This window comes from Amphiprion ocellaris, chromosome 19 (assembly GCF_022539595.1).
Source record: "Amphiprion ocellaris isolate individual 3 ecotype Okinawa chromosome 19, ASM2253959v1, whole genome shotgun sequence".
In the NCBI taxonomy this organism is placed as follows: domain Eukaryota; kingdom Metazoa; phylum Chordata; class Actinopteri; family Pomacentridae; genus Amphiprion; species Amphiprion ocellaris.
Genome location: NC_072784.1, coordinates 20,902,101 through 20,929,391, shown reverse-complemented (window position 1 = coordinate 20,929,391; position 27,291 = coordinate 20,902,101). Strand labels below are relative to the sequence as shown.

The following is a 27,291-nucleotide window of genomic DNA, read 5'->3' as shown; positions in this document are numbered from 1 at the left end:
CAGAAGTCTTTAAGTTGATTATTCCTAAAAAAAAATTAGTTGAAGAATCTAGTTTATCCATGTCATTTAAAAGATTTATTTGTGTGTTATGTACTTGATTACCATAATCCTGAACACAAGTTAAGCTGACAAAGATGGAAGGTATAAAACTTGCTCTAATTAGATTTGTTTGGGTAGTTTTTTTAAAAAATGTTTTTGTTCATGTAGTAGCTTTTAATAAATTAATTGATTCAACAACAAAGTTATCTGTAATATTTTTGTTTGTTTGTTTTGAACTCTGTTGTCTATCAATACCAGATATTTAAATCTGAAAAGGATAAAAACACAAATTTAAATTGCTAAACTGAAGGGTAGGATGGCCAAATTTGACTAATAAATACTGCTACAACACAAATGGTCATATCATAATTCTAAATATTTCCAAAAAAGTATTGCTTTAGAGGAATTTTTGTGAAATCCTGAACTTAAGGTGAAAAAAATAGATTGTCAGGTGAATTTCATGAGCTACTTCAACTTGAATTCAATTTTTAATCAACTAATGCACACATTATTATTAAGTTACTGGAATTACCAATATTACAGTCAACCAAACCCATCAAAAGGTGTCTGCAGGGTTTATCTAAATCAGTATCTTAAATAATAAATCTAGTATTTATGTTTTTAATTAAGTGGTGGGAACAGGACCTTTTTTTGAGAGTGTAAAAAAGAATAATAAAGTTGCTGCTTGTCCTGCCACAAAATGCTAGAGGAGTGTAAGAGAGGCCAGCATCACGATGTGGTTTGAACAATATAACAGTGAGTATAATACTGTCAATGTCTGCAGAACCACAGTGCAGATGTTTCACCATTCTGTGGTGGCCAGCATCATCTTCTACACTGTAATGTGTGAATGTGAAGGGTTCTGGAGAAAACCTACGGAAACACAGAGAGAACATGCAAACTCAATGCAGAAAGATCCCAGGCCAAGGCCGGGACGCGAACCACAGATCTTCTTCAATTCTGTGTGTAATATTCCATTTTGATATGCAATGTTTTGATTTCATGTGCAATATTTCATTATCATGTACAACATGTCAATGTAATGTGCAAAATGATTTTTTTCAGATACAATATTTCAGTTCTATGAAAAATCTCCACTATCAAGTGTGATATTACTTTACTGCCTCATTATCATTGCCAGTATTACCTTTACTAGTGTAGTTTTGCTTCAGTGTATGTCATTTTATTTTCAGTTATACATCACTTTTAGATCTTATCATTTTTCTGCAAGGAGTGGCATTTTCTCATGTTGTGTAATTTTGTTTTCACCAGAACTTGGCAAAATAATTTCCCTGGAGATTAATATAGTGTATTCTTATCAGAATCTGAATCAGAATCAGCTTTAATGGCCAAGTACGTACACAACATACAAGGAATTTGGATTTAGCTGTTGGTGTCATCCTAGAAATAAGGAAAGAGAAGAATAAAATAACTGTAGGAAGAGGAAGAGGAAAATAAATAGATAAATACAAATATAAATAATATTAATTTAAAAAAAGAATATACTGATATTTACATATATGAAAAGAATATACAAACACAGTAGTGGAAAATGATAATTGCTAGAGTGATAACACAGTGCTTAAAAGACTAAATTCATAAGAGTAGACCTACTGCAGGCGACATAGTGATATTCCTACTTTTTAGATATTTGACTCTCCCAGTGAAAAGGTGCCCCCTCAGGCGTTCACCTGTGTGCCAGCACATGCACCTGTAGCAAAAGTCATACCACACCTCTACCTGCTGTCTGCGTTCACAGGGAGGTCCCGCCCCCACAGATCAGGCTCGGCTCCTATTGGACGGCGCGCTGAGTGAGCGCTGCCAGTATGGAGCACCTGGTAGTCAGTCATCGGCGGGACTAAAGTGGAGCTGCGTACAGTGTAGTGACAACACAGCAATGCGGACGAAGAAGGGCAAAAACGAGGGGAATTGTCCGGTTTTCTGTAACAGCCCGGCGGGTCGGGGGCTTCAGCTGGTCGTGAGGCATCATTGAAGCAGGAATTTCGTCTCCAAAACTACGCAGGAAAGGACATTAGCCGGTTTGGAAGCAGCTCCCGGGCGGATATTTTCCCGACAAAACCCTGAACCACATCCGTATTCCCAGACCCGGTCGAGTGGAACAGAAAAAGAATGATAGCGTGAATATTTCTTATATTGTATTTTATCCCCTTTTTTTTGCCAGCACCGCGTCCCATTTTGTTACAGACTCGCTATGGTGGACTCCCCTACCATGAGGAAGACTTTTGTGGTCCCAGACATAAAGCCATTGGATTTGTATGACTGCACTAAATCAAAAATATGCGCAAGTGTCGGATGGCTGTTGGCAAAGTCGTACGGCAGTGCAGGTAGGTTTCAGTTCAGGCGGCGGGGCCTGCCCAGTTAAAATGTTACTCACGGAGGTTGCATTAAGATTACTATCCTTTTGTTGTCCAGCAGTGTGTTTATATTCTGCCCAGCAGTGTAGCGAAAAGCACATGCATGTAGTGGGAACTGCAGTGTGTTCAGCAAATTTCCAGCACAAAGAGCCGCATATGAAAAGAGGGAACCATGCGCTGTTTGCATTTTTCGGACTCTGACACATGTCATTTGTTCTCACTCAATGGGTGGTCACATTTTGGAGGTATGTGTCAGAGAAACGGGCCTCCTCCTATAGGCCTTATCACGCTAACCTTTTTTTTTTCGTCGTATTTCCAGCCACAAGGCTTCAGTCTGAAAACTGCAGGCTGCTGGGTATGTTTTTAATCCGGTTACACAGACATGGCACATGAGGCGTATATGTTTTTCAGGATCATTCCTCCTCTCAGGGACGATGACAGCCCCCAGTAGCCAGAGTGAACACCAGGCATATAATGTGGATCCAAAGCATTGTGCACTGAGTGAATGTACTACACACTCCTGTGCCATCGTAATTTATCAGTGATTTTCTTCCAGTGTCCTTAGTCAGCAAAATTCAATAGCCGTTTGTGAGAAACCATTCAGCCCCTATGATGCAAAATTCTAATAATTTCAGAGCATCCTTATCAGAAGACTTGGTTATGTTTAGATTTCTTGAGGCAGCTCTCAGCTTTGACCCTGAGGTGATAACTTCTAGTCTCTTTGTTTAAAGCATTAACTGGTAAAGATTAGATCTTACAAAGGAGAAACCTTTTCTCTTCAGTTTAGCTTTATTTACACAGCAGTACACACAGCATTGTAATGGTAGGTCATTGTTTTCAAAATAGTCTTTGGGTGCACTTACTAAAACACAGGACACAAGAAAAAAACAAACAAAAAAACAAACAACAACAACATGAAAGCAAATTCAATTCATGAGATGTGCATAAGTTAATGGCCAATGTTTCAGACATAGGCTTCAGTCAGTTTTGCTTGAAAAGGGTGTGATGTGAACTCTGTTGTACTTAAACAACAAGACATGCGTTACACAATCCCAGGCAAGCCTTGGGTCCAGGACTCCAGGCTGCTGCTGCCTATGTGTGCTCTGTTTAGCACCTCAACCACACCCTAGGGTCAAAGTCACTCCATGCGAAGCTGCAGGAACATGACAACAGCAGTGATGATGTGTTGTCCTAATCAGCTCCATGGCCTTGTTGATAGCTTCCTGCAAAGACAAGCTGACATCATCTGTCCCTTCCCAGAAACTCAGAAAGGTAGAGGAAGAGAGTCAGACGGGGTCATCTGGTCCCAATTTCTCCTCGGACAATTAACCTAATGATGACAATAGGTGGTCTTTTTGGTACAAAATTTACTTTTACATGGACCACATTGTTTCTGTCTCTCAGGTCTTTATGTTGATAGAGGAATGTTAAAGAGACTAGACTAAAAGAGGCTACAGTATTTCTTTTAAAAGAAACTGGTAAACTCCCTGTGACATAAAATACAAAAAAATTAAAAAGATCTCTGGTCTAATATAAGCGTCCATAAAATAAGTCCATGTACAGTCACAATATTCTGCTTATAGGCTTGAGTTCAAATACCTATGTAGCATGAAAAAGGCATGTTTCAGGACCAGCCCTGTTTGAATGGAAATGAGAAGAAGCCATCTGCACATCTCCTCACTCGAGTAATGGGTGTCACATAAAGCCCATAATTCCTATATTTGATAATATTTTCAGTTTCCTGTTAACAATGTTAAAAAAACAATGTAAAATCCCATCATCATATATTCATACAATATACTGGATTTAGTTAATCCTGGTTTTCTGCATTTTGAATATGCATATGTTCTATATATAAAAGATGTAAAAGACAGTCTATGATCTTTCATAATGCCACGCCATGTAACTTATGTCTAGTGTTTTCAAACAAGGTGTAGCAAAGTGGTTAGTCAAGGTTGCAAATTATGATCTGCCTTTGAAGTTAGTGTGACAGATGACTTGACAGATCATTTAAGGGTGACTCAAGCCAGCGTGTGCTTTTACATTGGAATGAGACCACTCTTGATTTACAAGTTTAGGCTGGGGAGAAACCTGTTCTTATGAACTGACAAGTTCATAAGAACTTGTCTATGAATGTGTATACATGTCTACGTGTATATGACTTCAGTTCTTTCAGTTCACCCTGTTTAGTTGAATGTATTTGTGATTCATCTGTAAATAGCTTAACTATGTCTTACAAAACAGTCTGTATGAAAGCTTCAGTGTTCTTCATTTGGTTCATCTTTAGCATTCTAACTTCACTTGGCAATAGTGTTGATTACTCATCCTCTTCCAGTCATTGGAGCTATGGTGAGTCAATAAGAGACAAGTACCTGTGGAGGATGTTGGTTTACTATTAGTGTTTACTCAAAAGGTAGAAAGTCCTATTGGTGTACCATATGAACCTCCTTAAGATTTTGACAAACCCTTTATCACAGTTATGGAGTTATGCAGCATGCTTCAAGATAGTTTGATACTTTACCGTTAGAAAGCCAATTGCCACATCACACAGAAATATCAAAGGTCCAAATAATCTTAAGAACAGGTCACACACGTTTGTTTGGACCTTGGTGTCTAAGTTGAGGACATATCTGCAAGAAAAATACTCACCCGGTCCCCCACTGTTGTCCTGTTAGCCTGTAAATGCCCATAATGTGATCACACTTTCTGTCTATAGGATGTCCTTGTGTTTACACTGGCCCTTTAATGTAATTTAAGGCTACTGTGCTATAGCAGAGTGCTGCCTGTGTTGATGTGATACAGGATACACAGGGCTGTTAGGGGTGGCATGTTTATTGTAAGTGGACCTGTGAATTCACATGGAAATTGAAGTCACTTGTTTGTGTTTCTTGATTGATCAAATACATGAGCATTATGCATGCATGTATATTTCTCTTTTTTGTAACTAACCAGATTTCTGCAAGTCAGAGGATGAAAAATACCTTATATACACAATCTGATAAACGCTGTCAAATAGCACAGTCTTACCATGTAGACAAAGCTAATACCTCCATGTCTTGCCAATGACGTCTAAGCTGTAGTTTATTAGTTATGTTGGCATTAGCATTTTTCTCAGAACTAGGGGTCACGTGCAGGGTAGGATGTTATCATAGCCCCTTTCACCACAGCTAGTTTTGGGGCAACAAAACAATACCTGCTTTGTTCTAGATGTGAGAGCGGATAATGATCCGTGTTTGATCCTTCCCACCACATGATGAGAATGTTTATAGCTCAGTTTTGCAAGTAGGATTTAATGCTCAGTTATTAATTTTGCAAAGTGTTCTCCAGAAGAGGCACAGTAAGAGAAAAATAAGTCATGGAGCAAGATTGTGATTAGCATGTGTGGATTGATTGATGCCTCAACATCAAATCTTGTCATCTGAGCTTCCTGCTTGTATGCTTACCGTGCACACTTCTACGTATCTGAGCTCTTCTAAATTATTTAAGGTGTGCCAGCGGTCCTGAAAGGTTCCACCAAGAAGTCTGACAGTTTAGACTGTCAAATCTCGCAGGTTTTGCCAACTGCTGTGCCATGCCAATAGAGACAAAGCTATTCAATGTGCATTGTTACTGTGACAACCTTCTTGAAATTCAGTGCTGATTGTTCCACTTGTAAAGTAGGGGTAGGCAGTGGGGTCTGGTCTAATGTTATTCTGCTAAAGTAACTGGCTATGTGTAAATGCTGGCTAATTTCAACCAGACTTTGCATGAGTTTGCGTTGCTCATTGTCTGTTGATTACTGTCAGACGTGTGGTATTGTCTGTGGCATGACCAGCGTGCTAGCTCAATCAGTCAATGAAGGAGAAGGACACAGTGCCCATCAGTACAGATATTTGTTAACTCAGCTGAGCTGACTATTGCTTTGCCCATTCTAGTATTTTACATACCAATTCATCACTGAAATGGTGTTGTGGTGTTTCTCCGCTTGTCTTGGTATAAGGATGACAAAAAAGTGACACTTCAGTTGGCTTTCCTCTTATTTACGGAGGTAAGAGAACTGAGTCAGCTACAGCACAGACCTCCTGCAGGAGTAAAGGATTAAGCCTCTTGGTCAAAATCTCTTCCATCAAGATGGTAAATTGCTTCTGTTCTTGATTCTTAACTTCTCCACTTACAGAGGGACCGTCCAGCTCACCCACTATGATGATGTGGTAATATCGTAAACTTTGCACACATTTGACTTTTGCCTTCTTACTCAAACCAGTAGATAAACACTGACCCCGTGGCCTGTGAAAGTGACAGAGAGGTGGTTGCTCCAGTTTATGCAAATGCGCATGTGTTTTTATTCTAAATATTTCCCTGGAGGTGTATTGATGTCAACATTATGGTGGCGTCACATTTCTTTTTTGTTGGGCTCAGTTTCACACAAGCCTTTAAATGAGCGTGCTACTGTTTTATTTTTACCATTTGGTGCGTGCATTATTAAATGAAAATTGCTATTGTGAGTGTGTGTATACTTTGGCCCGCCTGTGTATGGATTCGTACCCTCAAAATTTATTCCCAGTTTATTTCTGATATGTTACACACAAAGTCACCATTCTTGGCCAGACTGCCTCATAGGGAAATCATGCTGATATCCATCGGGCTCATCTCACTGAGTTGTGGTATTTGCATCCTGCTTTGCCTCCTGGGGAGTTTTTCTATGCGTTTTTTCTGAACACATCACTGTGGGACTTTTTTTTCTTTTATATGCACTATACAGTTATGTGTACCTAAGACGATGTTTACAGCAGTAATGTGGACATTGTACTTTCGGCACACAGGAGATTATTTACAACAAAATGAAACGTGGCGTGTGGTGTGACTGACAATATTGTGTGGCAGCTATAGTCATCATGGAGCGAGTGTGACAGAGAACAGGGCATTGTCAATGCAAACTGTTTTGTTTCAGTGGCTGATGTCAATGGATCCATTACATGACTACATAATAATACAAGAGTGTAAGGACACCTCCCTTGTAATAACCTCTTTGTTTGTATGTAAAGCACAATGTTAGGCTCTCATAAACACACATTACTTTAAAGTTTCTCCCTTCTTGTTTCAGACAAACTGCTGATATTTCAGGTTGTCAATTATTTTTCCTTAGGGCCTTTTAAAATGGCAAGGCGCTAGTTCATGTATGTGTTTGCACACAGACATGGACTATTAGGCTTGCTCCTGGTTTGGTGTGGTTGCAGAGAAACCAGTTTTAAAGAGGGTGTGCCAAGTGTGTGTTTATGGAATAATGTTTATCCAGGATAATGTGTTAGTCATATTTACAGAAAGACCAGTCTGAACAGATTCTTAAACAATCTTCTTTTCGTCACTGGTAATCCTACATACTGCTTTCCTACGCCTCCTCTGAGGTAAAACAGAATTAATTTTCTGTTTGCTTTTAATGTCTGGGAAGGTGAGTGTTCCTGTCAGGTTTCTGATTTCCAGTACTGATCTATACTGTATATCATCTGTATAGTTCTTAAAGGGACATTTCCACTGAGCTTTGAATGACAATGGTTGAAATGGCCTAAAAAGAGGGAAGAAACAAGTGGCAGAGAATCTTGTAATTTCCAGATGCCAACCTCTGAGCTCATCATGCCCCACTGACCTTGATGCTTGCTCTGCTTTACTCACTAGTGATTATAGCTCTATAGTATACACCAGCTGTCTTAATCTGCCGCTAAACCTGGCAGAAGGCAGGTTTCCATGCCAGAAACAATAGAGCATGTTTATGATAATCTTTTATTGAATAAATGAGGTAAATGGTAATGACGGAAATTACTATTCTAATGTGTCTCTTTAGTCATATTGTTGCGCATAGTTCTTTAATAGAGCTACTGTAGGAACTTGTTTAACCATGTCTGTGTGTTTTCTTTCACTAGAAAATGTCCCTGCAGAGCTGCGTGACCCCTTCTACTGTGACCAGTATGAACAAGAGCATCTTAAACCACCAGTCACGCGCCTCCTGCAGTCCTCAGAACTGTACTGTCGCACCTACAGCCTGTTACTGGGAGGCAATGGAGCCGAGGCACAGCCCAAAGACAATGTTGCCCTGCTGCAGCTCCTCACTCAGAGAGGCGTAGTCGCCAAAGACCAGGACAGAGCAGTAACTGATGCAGACCTCCACCATAAACCCATCAAAATGGTAATGTCAAAAAAAAAGGTTATGAGAACAGTTTCTTCTTCTTTTTTATTAATGTTTGTGTGTTACCCTGAGGGGTACATGTCTCCTGCTGTGGAACAGAATCATTGCTGTCTAAGAGTCTTTAGAGAACCAGGAGTGGTCAAGTTCACTCGGTTCTTAGTATAGGGGCATGTTTATGCTTTGATTGTAGGGATTAAAGGACATCAAAAAGACCCCCTCTCATTCAGCCCTGTCTCCACCCCCCTGTGCTGCCCGAGCTGATCCCAGAGAATGAGTGGATCCAGCTGCAAGGACTAGGGCCGTCATGGTGACACAAGGGATGACTACTTTACTTTCAGGGTGTGAGACACAGAGTGAATCTAGATACAATAGATGGTCCAGATCAGAACAATGGCTAAGCAGTTCTGGTGAAACTTTAGATACTGTGTGTGGAGACAGTACTCTGGGCTGGCTCAGTGAGTTAAATCAGGAGAAACAGGTTTGTCCTCTCAGACCTTGACAATAGATCTTTCTCTCTTTTTTTCCATCTCATGCAGACAAAATATAGTTCTTCAGTCTGAAAACCTTGCAAACAGATGCTCTTATATCGAATGGAATATATACTGCTTTTCTGTCTTAGCTGACACAACATTACACCATAACTCAATTTGGACGTATTCCCTTAAATCCTCACATTATACAGATTATTGTCCTTCCCACAAAATGGCAAACAACTGCAATTTCCCAGCCATCTTGGTTCATGCTCATACTGTCTGCTTTCGAAAGCTAAGCAGGGACTCTACAGGGATTTGTTGGGAAAATGGTGTATTTAGGTGAATGCCATTTGTTGCACAGCTGCTGTCTGCTGGTCACTGCAGCAGGTACTACACTGCTGATACACTACTGTAATGATGAGCTCAGTTGCATGCTTGACTATGTGTTCTTGCATCTGTGACAGTTTCGAAGCTAAAAAAATACAGAAATTGTGTGATCATTAGCAGTAGTGGTAAGACAGTGCTCGTTTTAATGGGAGTTTCCTTTCCGTTTACTATTACCAAGTGTTTATTGTATATCGTGTGCTTCTCTTGCTAAGAGTTACAGTTATTCTAAACCCTACACCCACTTGCTCTTGCAGGATTTCTAACAATTACCACCTGCACTAGCACATGCACTATCTCACACTACGACATGGACATTAAAAATTTCTATGACAGCAATAATGACTACAATTTTCTCATCATCATTGCTACAACGCCAGAAACTAACGGCCTAATGACATAAGTCATCCATGCGGGATGTTCCTGTAAAGGTTATGTACATAAATTTCTCTGTTTGCATTCTGTGAGTGCATCTTAGCTCTGGATGATGGTTCCAGGTCAAACCATGGTTCATCTCAGTGGTAAATCCTAATCACTAAACTCTTATTTTGGCTGCTACTGTTAATGCTGTATTTGATGTTTTGGTATATGAGCCTTCCAGTTGCTGCTTGGCTGCTCTTTGAGCTTGTTTGCCATTGACTGGCACTGCAGCTACAGTGTGGCAAGCTAAGAAAGTGGGTCATGCTGCAGCATTAGAAGGATGTAGCATCAATGTGAGTCTTGGCCAGTAAAAGGCTTTGCTGCTGCAGCAGCAATCTGCTGCAGGACTGATGTATGTTAAAGCTTCACATATTTGTGACGGACAAGAGGATAACATATAGTGCTTGTGCAGAAAAACATGTTGAGTCATGCTTGTCGCCAACATTTGAACACTGTTGCCAATTAATTTGCCCAGCCATGCATTGCTAACAGCTTGTTATTGTGTTATTGGTACGTCACACATCCTATATCACTGCTGTTGCTTGATGATCATTGTGAAATTTGTCTTGTGTAAATCCGGGGATGTGATTTCATCCTAACCCAGAAAGATGCTGGCACTTACTTGGCTTGTATTACTGTAAGTGTGGAGCACCAGTGACCTGCTGTTTGTGAAACTACAAAATTGGTGCTGTGATCAAAGTAGGGCAAAAAGAGACACATTGTAGCTAACCTAAAACATACAGAACTCTTTGAGAGTATTCATTCTCTTCATCAAACTCTACGCTGCTGCTACTGAATGAAGAAGTGTTTGCTGTTTGCCCTTGCTTTTAGACCTTGAAATTCCTCAGTTAACAGATTGAAAAATATTTAGGAGAAAAATAGATGGCATGAATCCTGACTCCCATTTGCCTTTGAATTGTGTTTCAATGGAGTTGAGTCTCTAAAATGAAAAAAATAAAAAATAATCTATTTGTGGCTTCTTATAGACCCGTGGATGCTGGATGTGTCTATACATAGTACTAACAATAAGAAACTCTGTGTCCAACATGAAACTATATTGTGATATTTTCAGCAACACCCCCACATACTTTTAACCTAAACACATTGTAAGTAGATTGATTTGTATTTAAGTCTAGGCCAGTTCATTTGCAGCACTTTCAGATAGTGTTGAAAGGGTATGGAGTTCTTCAACAATAGGTTAATGGCACTTCTCCTGCAATCCAAGCTAGCACCAGCTATGTATGCAGGTTAGAATCATCTTTGAAGAGAGGCTTTGTTGACAGCGCATTGTTCAGCATCTTTGGAATAGGGTTCAGGGCCTCCTGCAGCCTCCACCCTTGACTTCCTATATATGCGTGTGTTTTACTGGTAACTGTATTTGTGCTGGTGGCCCAGCCCCCATCACTCCTCAGATTGAGGATAGAGATCTTTGAAGATTAGAGATAATCTACCATGCAGACTGAACGTCATCATCCATGATTGGATGACACGCTAGAGATGACTACTGACCCACCATTCACAAACATGCCTCAACGTCAAACTAATTGGCTACATTTGTTAATGTTGAGGCTAGAATGCAATCGTTATGATTAATTTCAAGCATACTGGTATTGATTATGTTAGAGACAGGGTTAAACGTTGGTTCCCACAGTGGCAAAGCAAGTCATGTAGCCATAATGCAGCTAACCCTCTTCCTGGTCCCCTGTTGGTTTTGGAGAGGCAGTGACACTTGGTCTTAAATCATACTGCTGTGTTGGCAGGTTTCTGGTCAAGTGAGCTTCAGTCAGGAGCTTAGCTGCAAATAGAAGTGGCAGACTATCAGAAACGCTAACCATCATCTTACACCAATTGTTCTGCGTTGGACCTTTGCTGATTGAAAACTAATGCACAGCAGTAATTTAACTTATCTTATCTGAATGATAGACGAATTTGGTGTACAGCTATCATACACTGATTTTCATTTCTGAAGCGCACAGTTCCAATACATATCAGTGTTCATATAACCTCCTTTCCAAAATCCCCTGCTGGGCCCCAGGCCTGCCTGATCCCCCCGTTTGTCCCCCAGTCAACAGGCACCAGGCAGTGTAGGGGGATGGGGGTTAAGTCATATTTCAGACATAATCAGATTTTGCTCTCATAATAATCTCACTTAATGATCAACAAGATGCCTTTGCATTCTTTGTTTTTCTGAGTTGTTGACACAATTATGCAAGCAGATTTGTCAAATAAGGCCAAAAAAATGTAATGTTAATGGGTTAATTGATATGGTATTAATTTTTGTCTGTTCTGTCACATCGGTTTGAGGGGTGTTGAACGTTTCCAAGCAGAGAGCCGGGGCTAAGCCAGGAGCACAGAGCAGTGCTGCAGTCAGGCTTGTACTGTGATGCATTGTGGGTCAGCTGGTTGGTTGTTATGGTGATCTGGCAGGCTCTGAGCTGTGTGTTCGAGTTGCTCCTCTCTTTCCTCTCATTAGGGAGACTTGTGATTTAGCTTAGCGAGCTCTCCTGGGTCTGTGACGGGAAATCCACTAGAAACACCCCCCTCCTTCTTCCCCTTCCATTCTGCACTTTTTGTCATGAATTACCCTCAACTCTCTCCACTGAATAATTACTGTACGGCATGACAACAGAGGTGGCCAGTGTCACTTGGTCTGTCATTCAGTCCCTCTTTTCCTCTCAGTCTTCTTGTCTCCTTTCATACTGTGGCAATAGTTCCAACCTATAATTACACTTTGTGGCTAAATGCAAAAATGTCATACTACCTTAAATCACTTTTTGTTTTCATATGGAGTGTTGGAGCTACTGGAAGAATTTAGTCGCATCTGAGTTGTCAAAAGAGACATGATAACAAAATGGGTGCAATCAATATTAAATGGTATTTTCAATATTAATATACACTCAGTGGCTACTTTATTTGGTACAACCATATATACAATCCAGTGCAACAACCATAAACTTTGACTTTAGGCAGTTTGCCATAGTGTTGAATTGAACTGCTTCATTTTGAGTTGTGTTTTTAGCGTTCTGCTCACTCCATTGACAAATATGAAGGGGTAAGAGTATTAAAAACTTTTGTTAAAAACCCTCACAACACCCTTACTTGTAATCGTCTGAAGTTGTATTGACAAATTGTAATAAAAAAATGGTCATTATAAGCTGGAAAAGTAGACTGTGTGGCAGAGCTATAATCTGCACACTGGACTGCATTAAATTAGGTACCTGTATCCTGCGAGTTGATATTACAGTGTGGCAAAAAAATTGTAATATCGCATGTAAAAATAACTGATCATTTTTTTCTCTTCACATCAGACAGAATTCATCGCAAATGAAAAAATAAAATAGCTTAATGTTGCTAAGGATTATTGTGGAATTTTGTAAAGCAACAATAGCATATTCTCATATAATCACAATATAGAAGTTAATATATTAATGTAAAGGTCTACTATGTTTCAGTTATCAGTGCTAAGTAATAGTGCACTGAAACAGTGAACGTGTGATAGTCCTAAACATGTTTAGTTCTTTCAGTGCCTCAGCCGTATTCCCTGTCTTATGCCATTTGTCCCCATCTGTGCTACATACAATTGCTCTGAAAAGACAAGTCATGTCCCACAGACACATGAGCAGCAACGAGAGTGCTGGCAACAATGTTTGGAGGGCAGGCCAGTCAGGGCCACACTGCTCCAAGTGACTGGCTGTAGCACATCGAGAGAGCTTGTCCCAATACTATCTGACAAGCCTTTGCTGGCATAGCCCGGCATGCCCGCCCCAGCAGTGGGTCTGCCCAGGTCAGCACTTTACATCAGGGTTGAGTAGGCAGACATGTAGACAGGGCTCATGCACGCAGCTGGACTGCCACCAGGACCCATCAGGCACTACATAAGAGGTTGGAATAAGAATGTCTGGCCTCTAAGGTGGAATTTGTAAGTAGTAAAAGGGAACAGGCACTGATTTACACAGATTAAGCTCAAAATTGGAGACTGAAGGAGTGGCCCCATGACAGGAATGTGTTGTTTGTGACCTGCCTGTCCTCTCAGAATTATTTTAACAAGGAGCTTGTTGCAGTTAGCCAATAGTGAAGGGAATGAGGCCCCATTACTGATGTTGAACGGCAACTAAAAGAAACTTAAAGAGACTAATATAAATGACACAAAGATTGCAAGATCATAAATTAATTGAAGTTAGTAAGAAGGAGGAGTTGTTTACAGATTAATCTCTTGGGCAAATAATTTTCATCTTTAGTCTTGTTTCTATAACTTGTTTCCTAATCCTACTGTACTGACTTTGTTAATGAGCAATGGTTCTGTAGAAGGTTTTTGACACTGGAGAGAACTTTATTTTCCAGCTCTGATCAACTTAATGCAAACAATGGAAAACTGGAAGAGAAGACCGAAAACCAAGAATTAATTTGGGATTTTTGTCATTGAACTAAATGCATATCAAATTAGTCAAATATCTAAATGTCTGACCTGTGAATGAGTCAAAGTACTGTTGGTTGTAGCCTCATGGCACAAACAAAGCACAACATCTAATGACCTAACAGGTTTATAGAGTTAAGGCGCTCGCTTTGACTGAGCTGAGAATGTTGGCGGTGCATTTTAATGGGCTCTGGCTTTTAGAAAGGGCTCTATAATGGTCTTCTAGGTATGAGGAAATGTATGTTGGATAGAAGTGCTTGGGAATGTTAATTGTGTGTAGGTAGGAATGTTTTTACTTCTGTGGGAAGAAAAGCTGCGTCTGATGTAAATTTTCTGTCAATCATTTTGTCAAACAAACAAAAATACATTGAGCCACAAACACCTGTTTCTTCTAGAGAATGGTGTTCTTTGTTATTGTCCTGGTGATCTAGTTACAGCACCTCATTTTATCCTGCAGTCTCTTTCCCATGAGTCACAGAAATATTCACTGCAGAAAAATGAAAGGAAGCAGCTGAATGGAAGGCAAATAAAGGGAATGCAGCTGAGGAATGACAGTCCTTGCACACACGTTATCATATTACGGGTTCGTTGCCTATTTAATGAGTTAATGAGTGTACAAACATGAGTCCAAAGTTCACCCACATCTACTGATGTGCCTGTCTGCTGAGAACTTGTCAGTTTCTGCTGACTCACAGCTGGCTTCTGGTGACCTCTAGAGGATGCTGAAGGTAAACAAATGGTAATGATGCAGCAGATAGAGGAGATATCTGTTCTGCAGTAAGCAGTGCCCTGCTAGAGCAGTACAAATGTTAGTGTCCAACATTATTGTGTAAGCTATAATTGATTAATGCTTTCCGAGCTCTATGACCCTCAGCTGCCTTTTTTTTTTCTCCCATGTGACTGGTGCAGAGTGCTCACCTGGCAGTGATAGATGCTTTGATGGTCGTGGGAGCCATGGAGACGGTGACTGCAGTGAAGACGTGTGGCTCTGCTGAGCTACTGGGTGGAGTTTCTAAGTGGGAGGATGCTCTGCTTCATTGGGTTAAAGGGGTAAGCGTCAGGCCAGAAAGAAACAATGCCTGTTTGAAGCACACATCTTGTGTTCTGTCAGAAATGACTCATTGTTCGGACTCTGTTGTAGGTCACTTAGTGCATATTTAACTCCAGAAATTAAGATATTGTAATTCTTTTAATTGACCATGTCTTATTACGTTTGTGTATGTTTTGCTGTCTGAAAACTGTTTTGTCATCATACCATTTACTCAGTTAAACCAGAAGCTGAGAGAACAAACTGAAGGAGCCGAGAGTGACTCGTCTCAGGCCATTACAGAGCCCCAACCTGTTCAACCCACTGTGAGTACAGCATTATAAATTCAAAGTATTTTTATTTGTTGTTACACACTATTATATCCAAAGACACATCATAATCCGTGTGGGATTATGCACTCTGGGCTCCATTTTCCTGAAACAGGACACAGATGCAAATGCAAGCAAAATCCCCTGGCACAAACAAAAATGGGTGTGACCAGCGATTTTGGTAACCACAGTTGTTGTTGCAAACCAGCTGGAGTAGGTAGAGCATTGTGCAACATTTTAGCGAGGCTCTGTGGGGAGTAATGGTAGGAAGAATACTGAATCATCAGGTGGAGTCGGGGTGAGCTTCAGTAGTGATCAGTCACATGTGCAGCTCTGATCCCCTTTAAAAGCCACCGCTGTTGAAATCGAGGAAGAGTGTCTGAGGTCTCTGGAAATAAAAGTCCATTTCCATGAAGCATCTGAATTCCACAATACAGAATATACAACAGCCTAAATATTCATATCTCTTACCTCATATTGACTAGTAGACCGAACAGAGAGCTGATGCTTATTGGTGCTTCAGTGGCAGAAATGTCAGCAATACTGTTTATGTTGTGCAAACAGTTAATGTAGGTTGATTAATGTATTTACACTGAATGGTTTCTTTCCTTCTCTGCAAATTTGAAAAGACCTGTGTATGTCGTAAAAGTCATGTCACATCTTTTCTGGATGTTTGAATAATCAAAATAAATGAAGGTGTCTCCACTGTGCCAGCTCTGCACAAAGTATGGAAGCTTTAGGAAAGGTGTGAGTGTTATCCTCAGCTATGCACTTGGTCTGAGAATACAGAAACACAAGTGAACATAACCTAGCCTTGGTCTTTGCTCACCATCAGTAGCTCCTGGCCTGTATTTAATTATGGTTCAGTCCAGTTGTTATATGGCTGGATTGAGTCTGATCCAAAATGGACTTAAAAATAATTGCAGCCTTGTTGGACCCCTACAGGACTGTGCTGTGGAGGGAAGAAAGGGTCCTCATTTATCTCATACTATTGCATTTTCTGCAATTGCAGTCCTTTTCTGACTCGTACTCCACAAGGTTAAGAAGTACTGTTTGACATATTGAATACAAGAGCAGCGTCGTTGCTGTGACAAGGTTGTCATTCCATTTCAAGAAAGGATTGTCATCACAACCCTTTCTCCTGTTTGTCTCGATCTTCCACTGTAGGCTTAATACCTCTCTTTGTACTCCTGTTCTCCATTTCCCTCTCTTTCTGTATTTTGTGTCCCTTCTCTCCTCTGACAGTGTCCTACTCGCTGGTACTGGAAACTTGTTCCTGTAAGTTCTTTCCTTTCCTCTGCTTCCTCCCCCTGTCCCTCCATCCCTCCAGTGTCTTCATCAAATTTATCAGCAAATACCTGATGGTCAGGTGTGTTTTATCCCCATAAGCTGGTGTGAGAATGCGTCATGCATCATATCCTAATCTACATTAAATTTTGCCTAACAGCATAATTGTGATAGTGGCGCAGGACACGGGCTCAAAATGCATTGTTTGTGAACACATGAGTGGTGCATGAGTCACTGTCTGTATTCAAGCAGGCCTTTGAAACCGCCATGTACAACTGGTTTCTCTGGTGTGTGACAGAGTTGTGTGTGTGTTCATGAATGGCTATGGGGGTTAACAGAGATAGGCTTCTAGTCAGCTGGGCCCTGCTGACAGTGGGCTGTTTGTCTGTGTACTGCAGTTGTACCTGGTTCTTTTTTCTATTTGCCTCCTGAGACCATCGCTTGACCCATTTTCTCTTGACAAAACCTTCCTTCTTTCTGTTCTAATTCACTCACATTCTTTGCATCTACAGTTGGTTCACCTATGCATTCTCCTTTTCACATGGCCTAGGCATGACCTTTATTTGTCTTGTTACATTCATACTAGCTTTGAGTTTCAGCATTTTCTCCTGTGTATCACTGCATATGTATACTTAAAAACCTTGACTTTGATGATTACAATGAGAATATTTACTAATATATGAAATATATAAAAGTACTATTAGGGTCACACTGCATTATTTGATTGTTTTACTAGTTTTTTTGTTGTTTGCTTTTTTAAATAGCTCCGCTACAGGAAGGATAAAATCCAATCCAAGATAAAGCCCATCTTTCCAGTAGTAAATGAATTAAAAGACCTTTCCAGTGGTTGTGCCATCGCTGCCATCATACATTACTATTGCCCTAGCCTGCTGAGACTTGAAGGTACAAACAAACATTGTCACCATTTATTGTATGAATAGCATCTTAATATGTGTGTTGATTATGGCAGTTTAACACTTGTTTCCCTCTCTTTAAGATGTTTGTATGAAGGATTCCATGTCTGTGCCAGACAGTCTGTATAACCTACAGTTCATCCGTGAATTCTGTGACAGCTGTCTGAAGAGCTGCTGTCACTTGGCACTGGAGGACATGCTTTACACACCACAGGAGCTTCAGGTACTTTCACATCACGGATGATTAATCACTTTCATTGCACAATAACAAAATACGATGTACTGCATTGTTTTTTCCATGTCTCATTTATTCCGTTTGATTTGTTTAGCTCAATTTGCTGAGCTTCCTGTCAGAACTGCTTAGCTGGTTTGAAGTACGAAGGCCAGAATTTGTTCAGCCAATAGACACGCTAGGTAGGCATTACCAAATTGTGGCCCTTAAATATTGTGATCTTAATAGAAATGTTTAATTCCTGTTACATCGTCTGATTGGGGATTTCTTCTTTGTCAGATGGGTCTGTACCAGTAACACCAAGTGGCTTGAGTGGGAGCAGGTAAAGAAGATTTTGGAGTGTGATTTTGTTCTTGCAGTTGTCTGACATATTGTTTGAATTAAACACTTCAATTGTAATTTTATTTTCTCACCTTACAGTACCTCTCCCTCTATCTTCAAGAAGCCTTTCCTCCCAATTTCCTCCCCTGCATCAGGTAAGATTGGGACTGTGCCGTGCTATCATAACATGAGTTTACAGAAGCATTTTACAGTCTTGTTCACCTATTTCCCTCAATCCTTGTGTGTCTTTTAGTTGTGTTTTGTACTATTCTGTTTTCTTGTTTTTATGGATATTTTGAACTTTTTGTACACATTTTTCCTTTCATTGGTCTATTGTTTGTTTGATTTGTGCATCCCTGTGTGGTTTGCATGCCTTTACATGTCTGTGTGTGTCCCATTGTACTCAGGATCTTTGACTCAGTCTACCTCAATGTCTCATATAGAAGGAGTTGGAAAGACATGGAGCAAGAAACCTCTCAGGTAGAACCCATATATGCACTAACATTTAAACACTGTCTTTAAAACTTTTTTTAAATTGTACTCATACACGCTCATTTTTTTTCTTTCTTAGCCGGCCCTTGTCAGCAGTATCCTTTAGCATTCCTTTTGGCTTGGACAGCGATGTGGACATTGTGATGGGCAACCCTGTGATAACTCGCTCTGTGAGCTCAGATCAACTCAACCCAGCAGGCCAAAACATGACTCGAGTGACCTACACCCCACCTGAAGACCTCAGCCATTTGCTTAGCAAAGCCCCTGGACCCAACGGTCCACAGAGGGCATCATGGTCCACCCAGACTCCGAGTGTTTCAAGGCTGGCAGCTGAGAACGGCCTTGGGACAAGTGAAACAGGAGAACTGCCTACCATTGAAGAGGCTCTCCAAATTATTCACAACGAAAGCAAGATGGAACCTCGTTTACACCCTGATGGTGCTCCTGATGGCTTCTACCTCCACTCTCCTGATGACCCTGCTAGTTCTAGATATAACAGCAACTTGGCCCCCATTAGCTGCTCTGCTCCATCACGCTCAGGAATGATGTATCGGCCTATGGGAGAGTCCAGAGAGCCCGCTCGTACCAGAAACACCTCTGAATGTTCACGAGATGATGACTCAGTCTTAAGAGACGGCAGCGTGGATTCAGATGCATCAGAAGACCTGCCTAAGGCCCACTCCACCCCAACCACGCCTGCCGCTGGTGCACAGTCTGCTAGAGGCCATGGTAAAGAGGGAGCTGATAGTGGTGTGAAGATGACCAGCTTTGCAGAACGCAAAAAGAAACAGATTACTGACTCTCCAAAAGCCAGCGACCCATCTTCTGCGCAGATGACTACATGGGCACAGAAGTCTGAAGAAAGCCCCAGCAAGAGCCCACAGCTCAATAATGATATGTCTGAGCTGGGGGCTCGGCTTGAAGAAAAGCGCAAAGCTATTGAAGCTCAGAAGAAACGCATTGAAGCCATTTTTGCAAAGCATCGGCAAAGGCTAGGGAAGAGTGCCTTTCTACAGTTAAAGAAGGAGCAGCGTGATGATGAAGGTGAGGGGAAAGGAGGAGGTGGCCAGGTCAGCACCTCATCCACAGAAGAAGACCTGTCTCGCTTGACACTGGAAGAAAGACTAGCTCGAATGGAGGAAGAAGAGCAGCAGGAACAAGATGAACAGCGGCCCTCAGTGGAAGATGAGGGTAATGTTAAGAGAGAACTTGGACTCAACAAAGGAGTCGGTCTGTCCAAAGAAAAAGCAGGCACACCAGGAGAGAAGCCCTCAGGGACACCTGGTGAGAAAATGGTAGCTCCTCTAGGGGATTATAACAATGCTGTGTCCAAGCTGACTGCAGCGCTTAGCTCTCTGCAAAGTGACATGCAGCGGCTGACTGAGCAGCAGAACCAGCTAATCAAGAAAAAAGCCGTAGCTTCCAGCAACAAATCCTGGGTTATTCCAGCCAGCCCTAAGACCTCCACCACAGCCCCTCCTCCTGCACGCCTGTCTCGAGAATCCACGCGAGACTTGAATTCAGCCTCCTCCTCTCCTTCACCATCCCGCAAAATCACAAACCATACCACTCCTCCAAAATCTCCTCATGTTCATCGAAGAGCCCAATCTGTACCTCCTAAAAGTCCAAAACATAGTCGTCCATTGGACATTAAGGTTCCAACCCTGTCGAGGGTTCTTAATCCACCTCAAAATGTGGACCGCATCCCCCATCTTCGCCGTGTAAATCCCTGGCAATCCCAAGTCCAGACCTCCTCCTCATTCTCTATTGGTGACTCTGAGAGCCTAGATGAGCTGCGCTCATCGGGACCGACTCCTGTCCCCACGCCTACACTGACCCCTGCACCAGCACCTATATCTACTCCTATTCCAACTCCCCGTCCTGTTGCAGATGACACCCTGTCAGAGGTTGGCTCAAATGACGGACATAGTATATTTAGCATGGACCTTGAGGTCGGGCCATTGCATGGTCCTTTGGCTAAGAAGGAAGGGCTTGCAGGAGGGGGCTCCAGCTCTGGTGCTCCATCAGAGTGCTCCTTTGAGAGTGATGCCCCTGCAGGAATGTTAAATGGCAAACGCAGTAGCCTGATAGAGATCTCACTGTCTGCCTTGCGAGGAGATGGGGAAGAGGATGACCAAATGCCAGACGCTTTCTCTGACTCAATGAGTGACCGGACAGAGCCAGAGGCAAAAGCTGGAGTTGGTTTCTTTTTCAAGGTTGGTGACTTATATTACTGTATGGATCATTTTTTTCTCCTTTTTTTTTTTTTTTTTAAAAAGGGGTTTTGTAAGATGGGTGCATTCATGGTTTTTTTCTGTCTTCGTTATTAGGATGACAAAGATCGACCGGAGGATGAGATGGCCCAGCGGAGAGCAGCTTTACTAGAAAAACAACAGAAGAGAGCAGAAGAAATGAAAAGACGCAAACTTGAGCAGGAGAAAGAAAAAGAATCAAAGTAAGATTCATCTTCTTTTAAATACCTGTATTTATAACCAAATTAAGATTGCAGCTCTGACTGTCTTTCATTTTATTTGGTCAGTCTTCAATTTTCTTTGGTTATTATAATTTGTTTTTAAATGTCATGTACTCAAAATTTTACACCTTGTGCTTTTAGCAAGCCCCAGTGGATGATCATTGAAGGCTGGGGAAATAAGAGTGAGGACAGACCTCAGACCCCAGGTACCCCTCCAGCATCACACACCCCGTCAGCAGAGGGGACTCCCCAACGCAGAGGCGACTTCACTAGGCAGGAATATGAGAGGAGACAACAGCTGAAGATCATGGAAGACTTGGACAAGGTGCTGAGGCAAAAACCCACCACGGTCCGTGGTGTCAAGAAGCAGAGACCCAAGACTGTGTTCAGAGATGACTCTGTCCTCTCTCATAGCCCTGTCAAGGGTTTCATGGGTAAATAGTTCTGACCTTTACCATCAAAATTGTCTGGCTTTGTATATCCTTATCTTTCACTGAAGTGTGTTTGGTATGTCATTATCATTTGTTTGTCCTTTCCTCTTTTCCTCATTTGTAGGCACCAAGCTGAACAAGGTGTACTCCCACTCAACCATGAATCTGTCCTCCATGGCTAATGACACTGGAGGCTTGACTATCAGGAAGTCTCCCAGGTAACATGCATAGTGATGATGGTGTGCATTTTCTTAATAATGCTTGGAAAGTGGGAGGCACATACACTACCAGTCAAAAGTTTTAGAACGCCCCAATTTTTCCTTTTTTTTTTGTTGAAAATTATACATGTAGATGTCTCATTGTACTCTGAAATGAAAGCATAGAACAAATAAACGAATGAAGTAAAAAAATCAATTCAGAAACAAAAATGTATTCTAAACTTTAGACTCATCAAAGTAGCCACCTTTGGCAGATATAACAGCTGAACACACTAGTGGCATTTTTTCCACAAAGGAAATCAAATATTCTTCAGAAATTTCTTCCCAACTCTGTTGCAGAAGTTCCCATAAATGTGTGACACTTGTAGGTTGCTTTGCTTTCACTCTTCTGTCCTGTTCATCTCAAACCAGCTCCATGGGGTTTAAGTCTGGAGAATGTGCTGGACACTTCATGTTTTCAAGCTTACCATCTTCTTTTTTTCCTAAGGTAGTTCTGGCATAGCTTGGACTTGTGTTTTGGGTCATTATCTTGCTGTAGGATGAACCCCTGACCAACTACAAACATACCAGAGGATACTGCATGGTGCTGCAGAATGCTGTGGTAGCTGCTTTGGTTCAGGGTTCCTCTCACTCTGTACAAGTCACCAACCCTGGATCCAGCAAAACAGCCCCAGACCATCATGCTTCTTCCATGTTTGACAGTTGATGTCACACACTGAGGAACTATCCTTTCTGCTACTCGATGGTGTACAAAAATCCTGCATGATGAACCAAAGATTTCAAATTTTGATTTATCAGTCCATAATACCTTCTTCCAGTCTTCAGTAGTCCATTGGTGTTGTTCCGTGGTCCAGGCAAGCCTCTTTTTCTTATTCTGACGTCTTTGCAATGGCTTTCTTGCTACAACTCGACCTGTCAAACCTGCAACCCCAAGTCTTCTCTTCACAGTTGAAACTGAGAGTTCTTACTACGACCACTATTAAGCTGTGCTTGAAGCTGTTGTCCTGTGAGCTGCCTATCACCAAGCTGTTGACTCTCAGAAACTTGTCTTCTGATTCTGTTGTCGCTTTGGGTCTTCCAGACCTCTTCCTGTCAGAGTTTCCACCAGTTGCTGAGTGCCTTTTGATGGTGAAGAAAACTGTATTCACTGACACCTTGACTTTCTTCACAATTTCTCTGTAGGAAAGACGACATTTTTAAGTGTTATGCTGGTCTGTCTCTCTTCTATTGTTAATTGGCTTTTTCTCACCATTTTTATAGCAACACACTACTTTCTGCAGTACCATACTGGTACCATACTAATGCTCTCGGTATATGGTGCCACGATGTGTTCAAGCACTATTTTTATGCAGAGGAGGTTGTGAGTAATCAAGAAACATTGGGACACCTGTAGGATTTGGTAGCACCGACTTTCAAGGCTTGATCAACCTCCATTGCTGCAGAACAGCTTTAAGTTGTTAAACCATTTATTGTTCCCTGAAAAAGGCCTTCTTGTATAATTCTGAAATATACATAATTTTTCAGTTTTGGGTAACCGTACCCTTTTTTTTAACCTCTGGCAGTTCACCACTTATCTTTGTACCATTCAAGCTATTCATTGGACTTGAACTACTTGAATTTCAATTTTAAAAAATGGAAAAATTGGGGTGTTCTAAAACTTTTGACTGGTACTGTAATTCATCCTAAAACTTTTAAAGACTTTTAAGTGTCAGAGAAATTTAAAAAAATCCTTTACACTTTGTTTGAAAGGGGGCTGCACAGTGGCGTAGTGGTTAGCACTTTCGCCTTGCAGCAAGAAGGTCCCTGGTTCGCGTCCCGGCTTTCCCGGGATCTTTCTGCATGGAGTTTGCATGTTCTCCCTGTGCATGCGTGGGTTTTCTCCGGGTACTCCGGCTTCCTCCCACAGTCCAAAAATATGCTGAGGTTAATTGATCATTCTAAATTGCCCGTAGGTGTGAATGTGAGAGTGCTTGTTTGTCTTTGTATGTAGCCCTGCGACAGACTGGTGACCTGTCTAGGGTGTCCCCTGCCTTCGCCCGAGTCAGCTGGGATAGGCTCCAGCCCCCCCCGCGACCCTAGTGAGGATTAAGCGGTGTATAGATGATGGATGGATGGATGGACTTTGTTTGAAAATTTGCCATAATATAGTAGAGCTGGCCAATATATCAGTATAATATTAATATATTTATTTGTGACTGAACTGTGATTTCCAGGAGTACAACAAAGAAGAATTACTTTTTAGAGTACTGATATCTGAGTTGTCAATATGTGTGACTGTGTTTATGTGTTTGTGTATACCTACTACAGGTACTGTGGTACTTGTTATCAGTGTTGTCAGGTGCAAATGTGCATGTAACATACAACATACACACACAGCCTCAAGGTCCATAAACTCACTTTTCTCACGTAACACTTTCGATTCTCTCTAGCCGTTCACACTCCCCCTCCCGGTCTCGGCTAATGTCACCAGGACGAATGAGTGCTCAGAATGGAGAGAAAGACTGGGAAAATGGCTCCACCATTTCCTCCCCTGCTTCAATCCCAGAATATACAGGTCAGTGATATGTCCCACAGTAAGAGATTATAAATATTGACCCAGTAAGCATTGTTTTGTTTGATGTTTGGCATATGGAAATGTTGTGTCTCGCAGGCCCAAAGCTATACAAGGAGCCTAGCTTTAAGTCCAACAAGTTCATCATCCACAATGCTATCACTCGCTGCTGCCTGGCTGGCAAGGTCAACGAACCGCAGAAAAACAAGATTGTAGAGGTAAGCCATCCTGCTGTGTCAGAGTCCAACCTCCCACCCCATCCTACCCCAAACATGACAACCTGACTTGGATCTTTTCTTTCTCTGTGTCCGTTTCTTCAGGAAATGGAGAAGAGCACTGCCAATCACTTCCTCATCCTCTTCAGAGACTCCAGCTGCCAGTTCAGAGCAGTTTACACCATGAACCCTGAAACTGAAGAGATGGTACGTCTCACTGGCATTGGACCCCGCGTCATCTCGCCTGAGATGGTAGAGTCCATTTACAAGTACAGCTCTGACCGCAAGCAGTTCACTGTCATCCCGTCCAAAACAATGTCCATGAGTGTTGACGCCTTCACCATCCCTGGCCACTTTTGGCAAAAGCGCCCAGGAACTCCAAAAAAGCTTGGTACCCCCAAATAAAGACTTAAAACCATGGGTAGTGATGTTAGCATTCAGGGAATAAACTCCCAAATTGACTTTTATTTTCCTCTACTTTGGCGAGTATGGCACTTGAGGTTGTCCATTATCCAGTTGGAATAGTAGCGGACAGCATGACTGATTAGGTTTTTGGCCATTTTTCAGCCCGGACACCAGGAATAATCCAGTCGACTACATGCCAAGAGAACTGGCCAATCACTCATTCAGTCAGCCAATGCATCCACAGTAGTTTGTCTCTTCAGAGCCTCTGACTGGCTCTGCCTGGTCTACCTAGATTGTAAAATGTAATGCAACCTATTCTATCAGGATGAAGAATTCTGTTTCCCTTGCCTCCTCATGCCTTGCCTTACCCTGCCATGCCTGAGTCCTTTGTGTGACTCTTAGGTAAGAAAAAGAGGGGACAACCACACTGCCTTTGCCCGCACAACAGTATTTTGGGCACAAGTAGTTCCCACCCCTCTTAGTTCTGCTTGCTTTTCCTTTTGCTGCCTTTTCTTCTTCCAGGGCTTACTCTTTCTAGTCTACTGAGACAAGCTCTCAGTTCTGACAGGAGATCTCAGCTGAAAATGAATAGCAGGTAACACTGCTCTCATATGAATGTAGGGCACACACTAATCACTCATTCCATTCAGGGGTGTTTTCACTTAATGGTTAGCGCCAGAAAATACCATTGTGGGTGGTGCTTCTGTGGGCTGCACTGGTGGTGGCTACTGGGTTGTCAGTGCACACCTAGAAACTACCTGTGCCCCATAGTTTGTGCACCGCTCCACTTCAACTTTCCTTCAGCTGTAGACATCTGGATGTTTTTTTATACTATTTTGAAATGTTTTGCTGGACAAATTGATTCAGCCTTTGAGAGCTGAAAGAAGAATGAAATTCATGTGACTTTTTCCTCTTGCTTTCTCATTTTTGACATGTGCTGAAATGAAATGTTATCTGAGCTTGTCTTGAAAATACTGGAACCATGAAGGAGGGCTTTATCATGTTTATCATTACTTGGATACAGCTCTGTGTGAAAGTGATAATCAATGCTGATTTAATATATACTGAATGCTGATTACTTTGATTTTTTTTGGGGGGGGGGTTGATTTGTAAAAAGTAAGTTGACATTTGTAAGCTACGAATAAGCTAGCCTGCTGCTTAAGCATTAGTGAGATGGATGTTTGAGATGAGAATGAATGAATGACAATGAAAAGAATTTCTCAAACAGCTGAAATTGCCGAAACCGTTTGTTTAGGGATTAATAAATCCTTTAGGTCACTAGGAGTCTGTTTCTGTTATATTATTCCCTGTTTGTGTGTCCTGGTATATAAACAGTAGGTTTCTTGATGAAGGATCATTGCAGACTGTAACAGCCCTCATCTACCCCACAGTCTCTTGAGACTCCTTCATGTGCAACTGGAGGAATGTAAAATGCCAAACTGCTTTTTTTGCCAGTGTCCTTGTTATTCGGAAAGCCTGATTGATAAGGTCAATGTCACGACAAACTCTGTGGGAAACTAGTCCTCTACTCTTCCTTTGCAGTCTTTAGCACTACAGCAGCTGCCATGGTGCAGCTGTCTACTTTCAAATCACTGACTGCCTCCAAGAAATGTGTTGTTTGAATGAGATTCCAATACAGATGTGAAAATGAAAATGTTGAGAGCAGCAATTAGAAGACAATGATTGATCAGCAGCGTGTGTGGAGGAGTGCATATGAATTAGTGGATGTTTGTATTTATGTGTTTGTAAAGATTAGTCTATGGTAGTAAACACCATATTTTGATTCTGTGCAATTCTCCCCTAGAAATCCCGACGTCATCCTCAGTTGTATTTATTTGCTTTGAATTAGATGGCGCATTTGATGTTTAGTTTCAGGTTCTATTTTTTTTCTCTTTTTTTTGGTTATGGTTATGTCACATATTCATTTCATAGAAATTGTCATAACATTTATGTTTTCTTTCTCCTCTGTTATCCAATCTGTGCCAGCACATTATGTATGTTCATTTCATAAACTGACTATCCCTGGCAACTGGACCAGACAAATAAAATCCTTTTAAAATCATCCACATCTGTTTGTTCATTCCCATGTTTATTTTCCCATATGCATTGTTTATGTTGTTAGAATTTTGGT

General features: G+C 41.5%; 1 protein-coding gene across 3 annotated transcripts; it reads left to right on the top strand.

The window, feature by feature from the left end:
• The first annotated feature begins 1,877 nt into the window (after positions 1-1,877).
• On the top strand, positions 1,878-27,222 carry camsap3 (calmodulin regulated spectrin-associated protein family, member 3). Of its 3 annotated transcripts, none has more exons than XM_023288617.3 (18): positions 1,878-2,384; positions 8,312-8,574; positions 15,175-15,315; positions 15,532-15,618; positions 16,867-16,899; positions 17,673-17,811; positions 17,906-18,045; positions 18,152-18,236; positions 18,334-18,376; positions 18,475-18,530; positions 18,819-18,855; positions 18,947-21,083; positions 21,198-21,322; positions 21,482-21,774; positions 21,896-21,989; positions 24,419-24,543; positions 24,640-24,758; positions 24,861-27,222. In XM_023288617.3, the coding sequence occupies exons 1-18, from the start codon at positions 2,252-2,254 to the stop codon at positions 25,158-25,160; spliced, it is 4,350 nt and encodes a 1,449-aa protein (XP_023144385.2). In that variant the 5' UTR covers positions 1,878-2,251; the 3' UTR covers positions 25,161-27,222. The 3 variants fall into 3 exon arrangements, with proteins under 3 accessions (XP_023144385.2, XP_023144383.2, XP_023144384.2); XM_023288615.3 differs by having other exon boundaries at positions 18,783-18,855; XM_023288616.3 differs by lacking the exon at positions 16,867-16,899 and having other exon boundaries at positions 1,879-2,384; positions 18,783-18,855.
• The last annotated feature ends 69 nt before the right edge of the window (positions 27,223-27,291 follow it).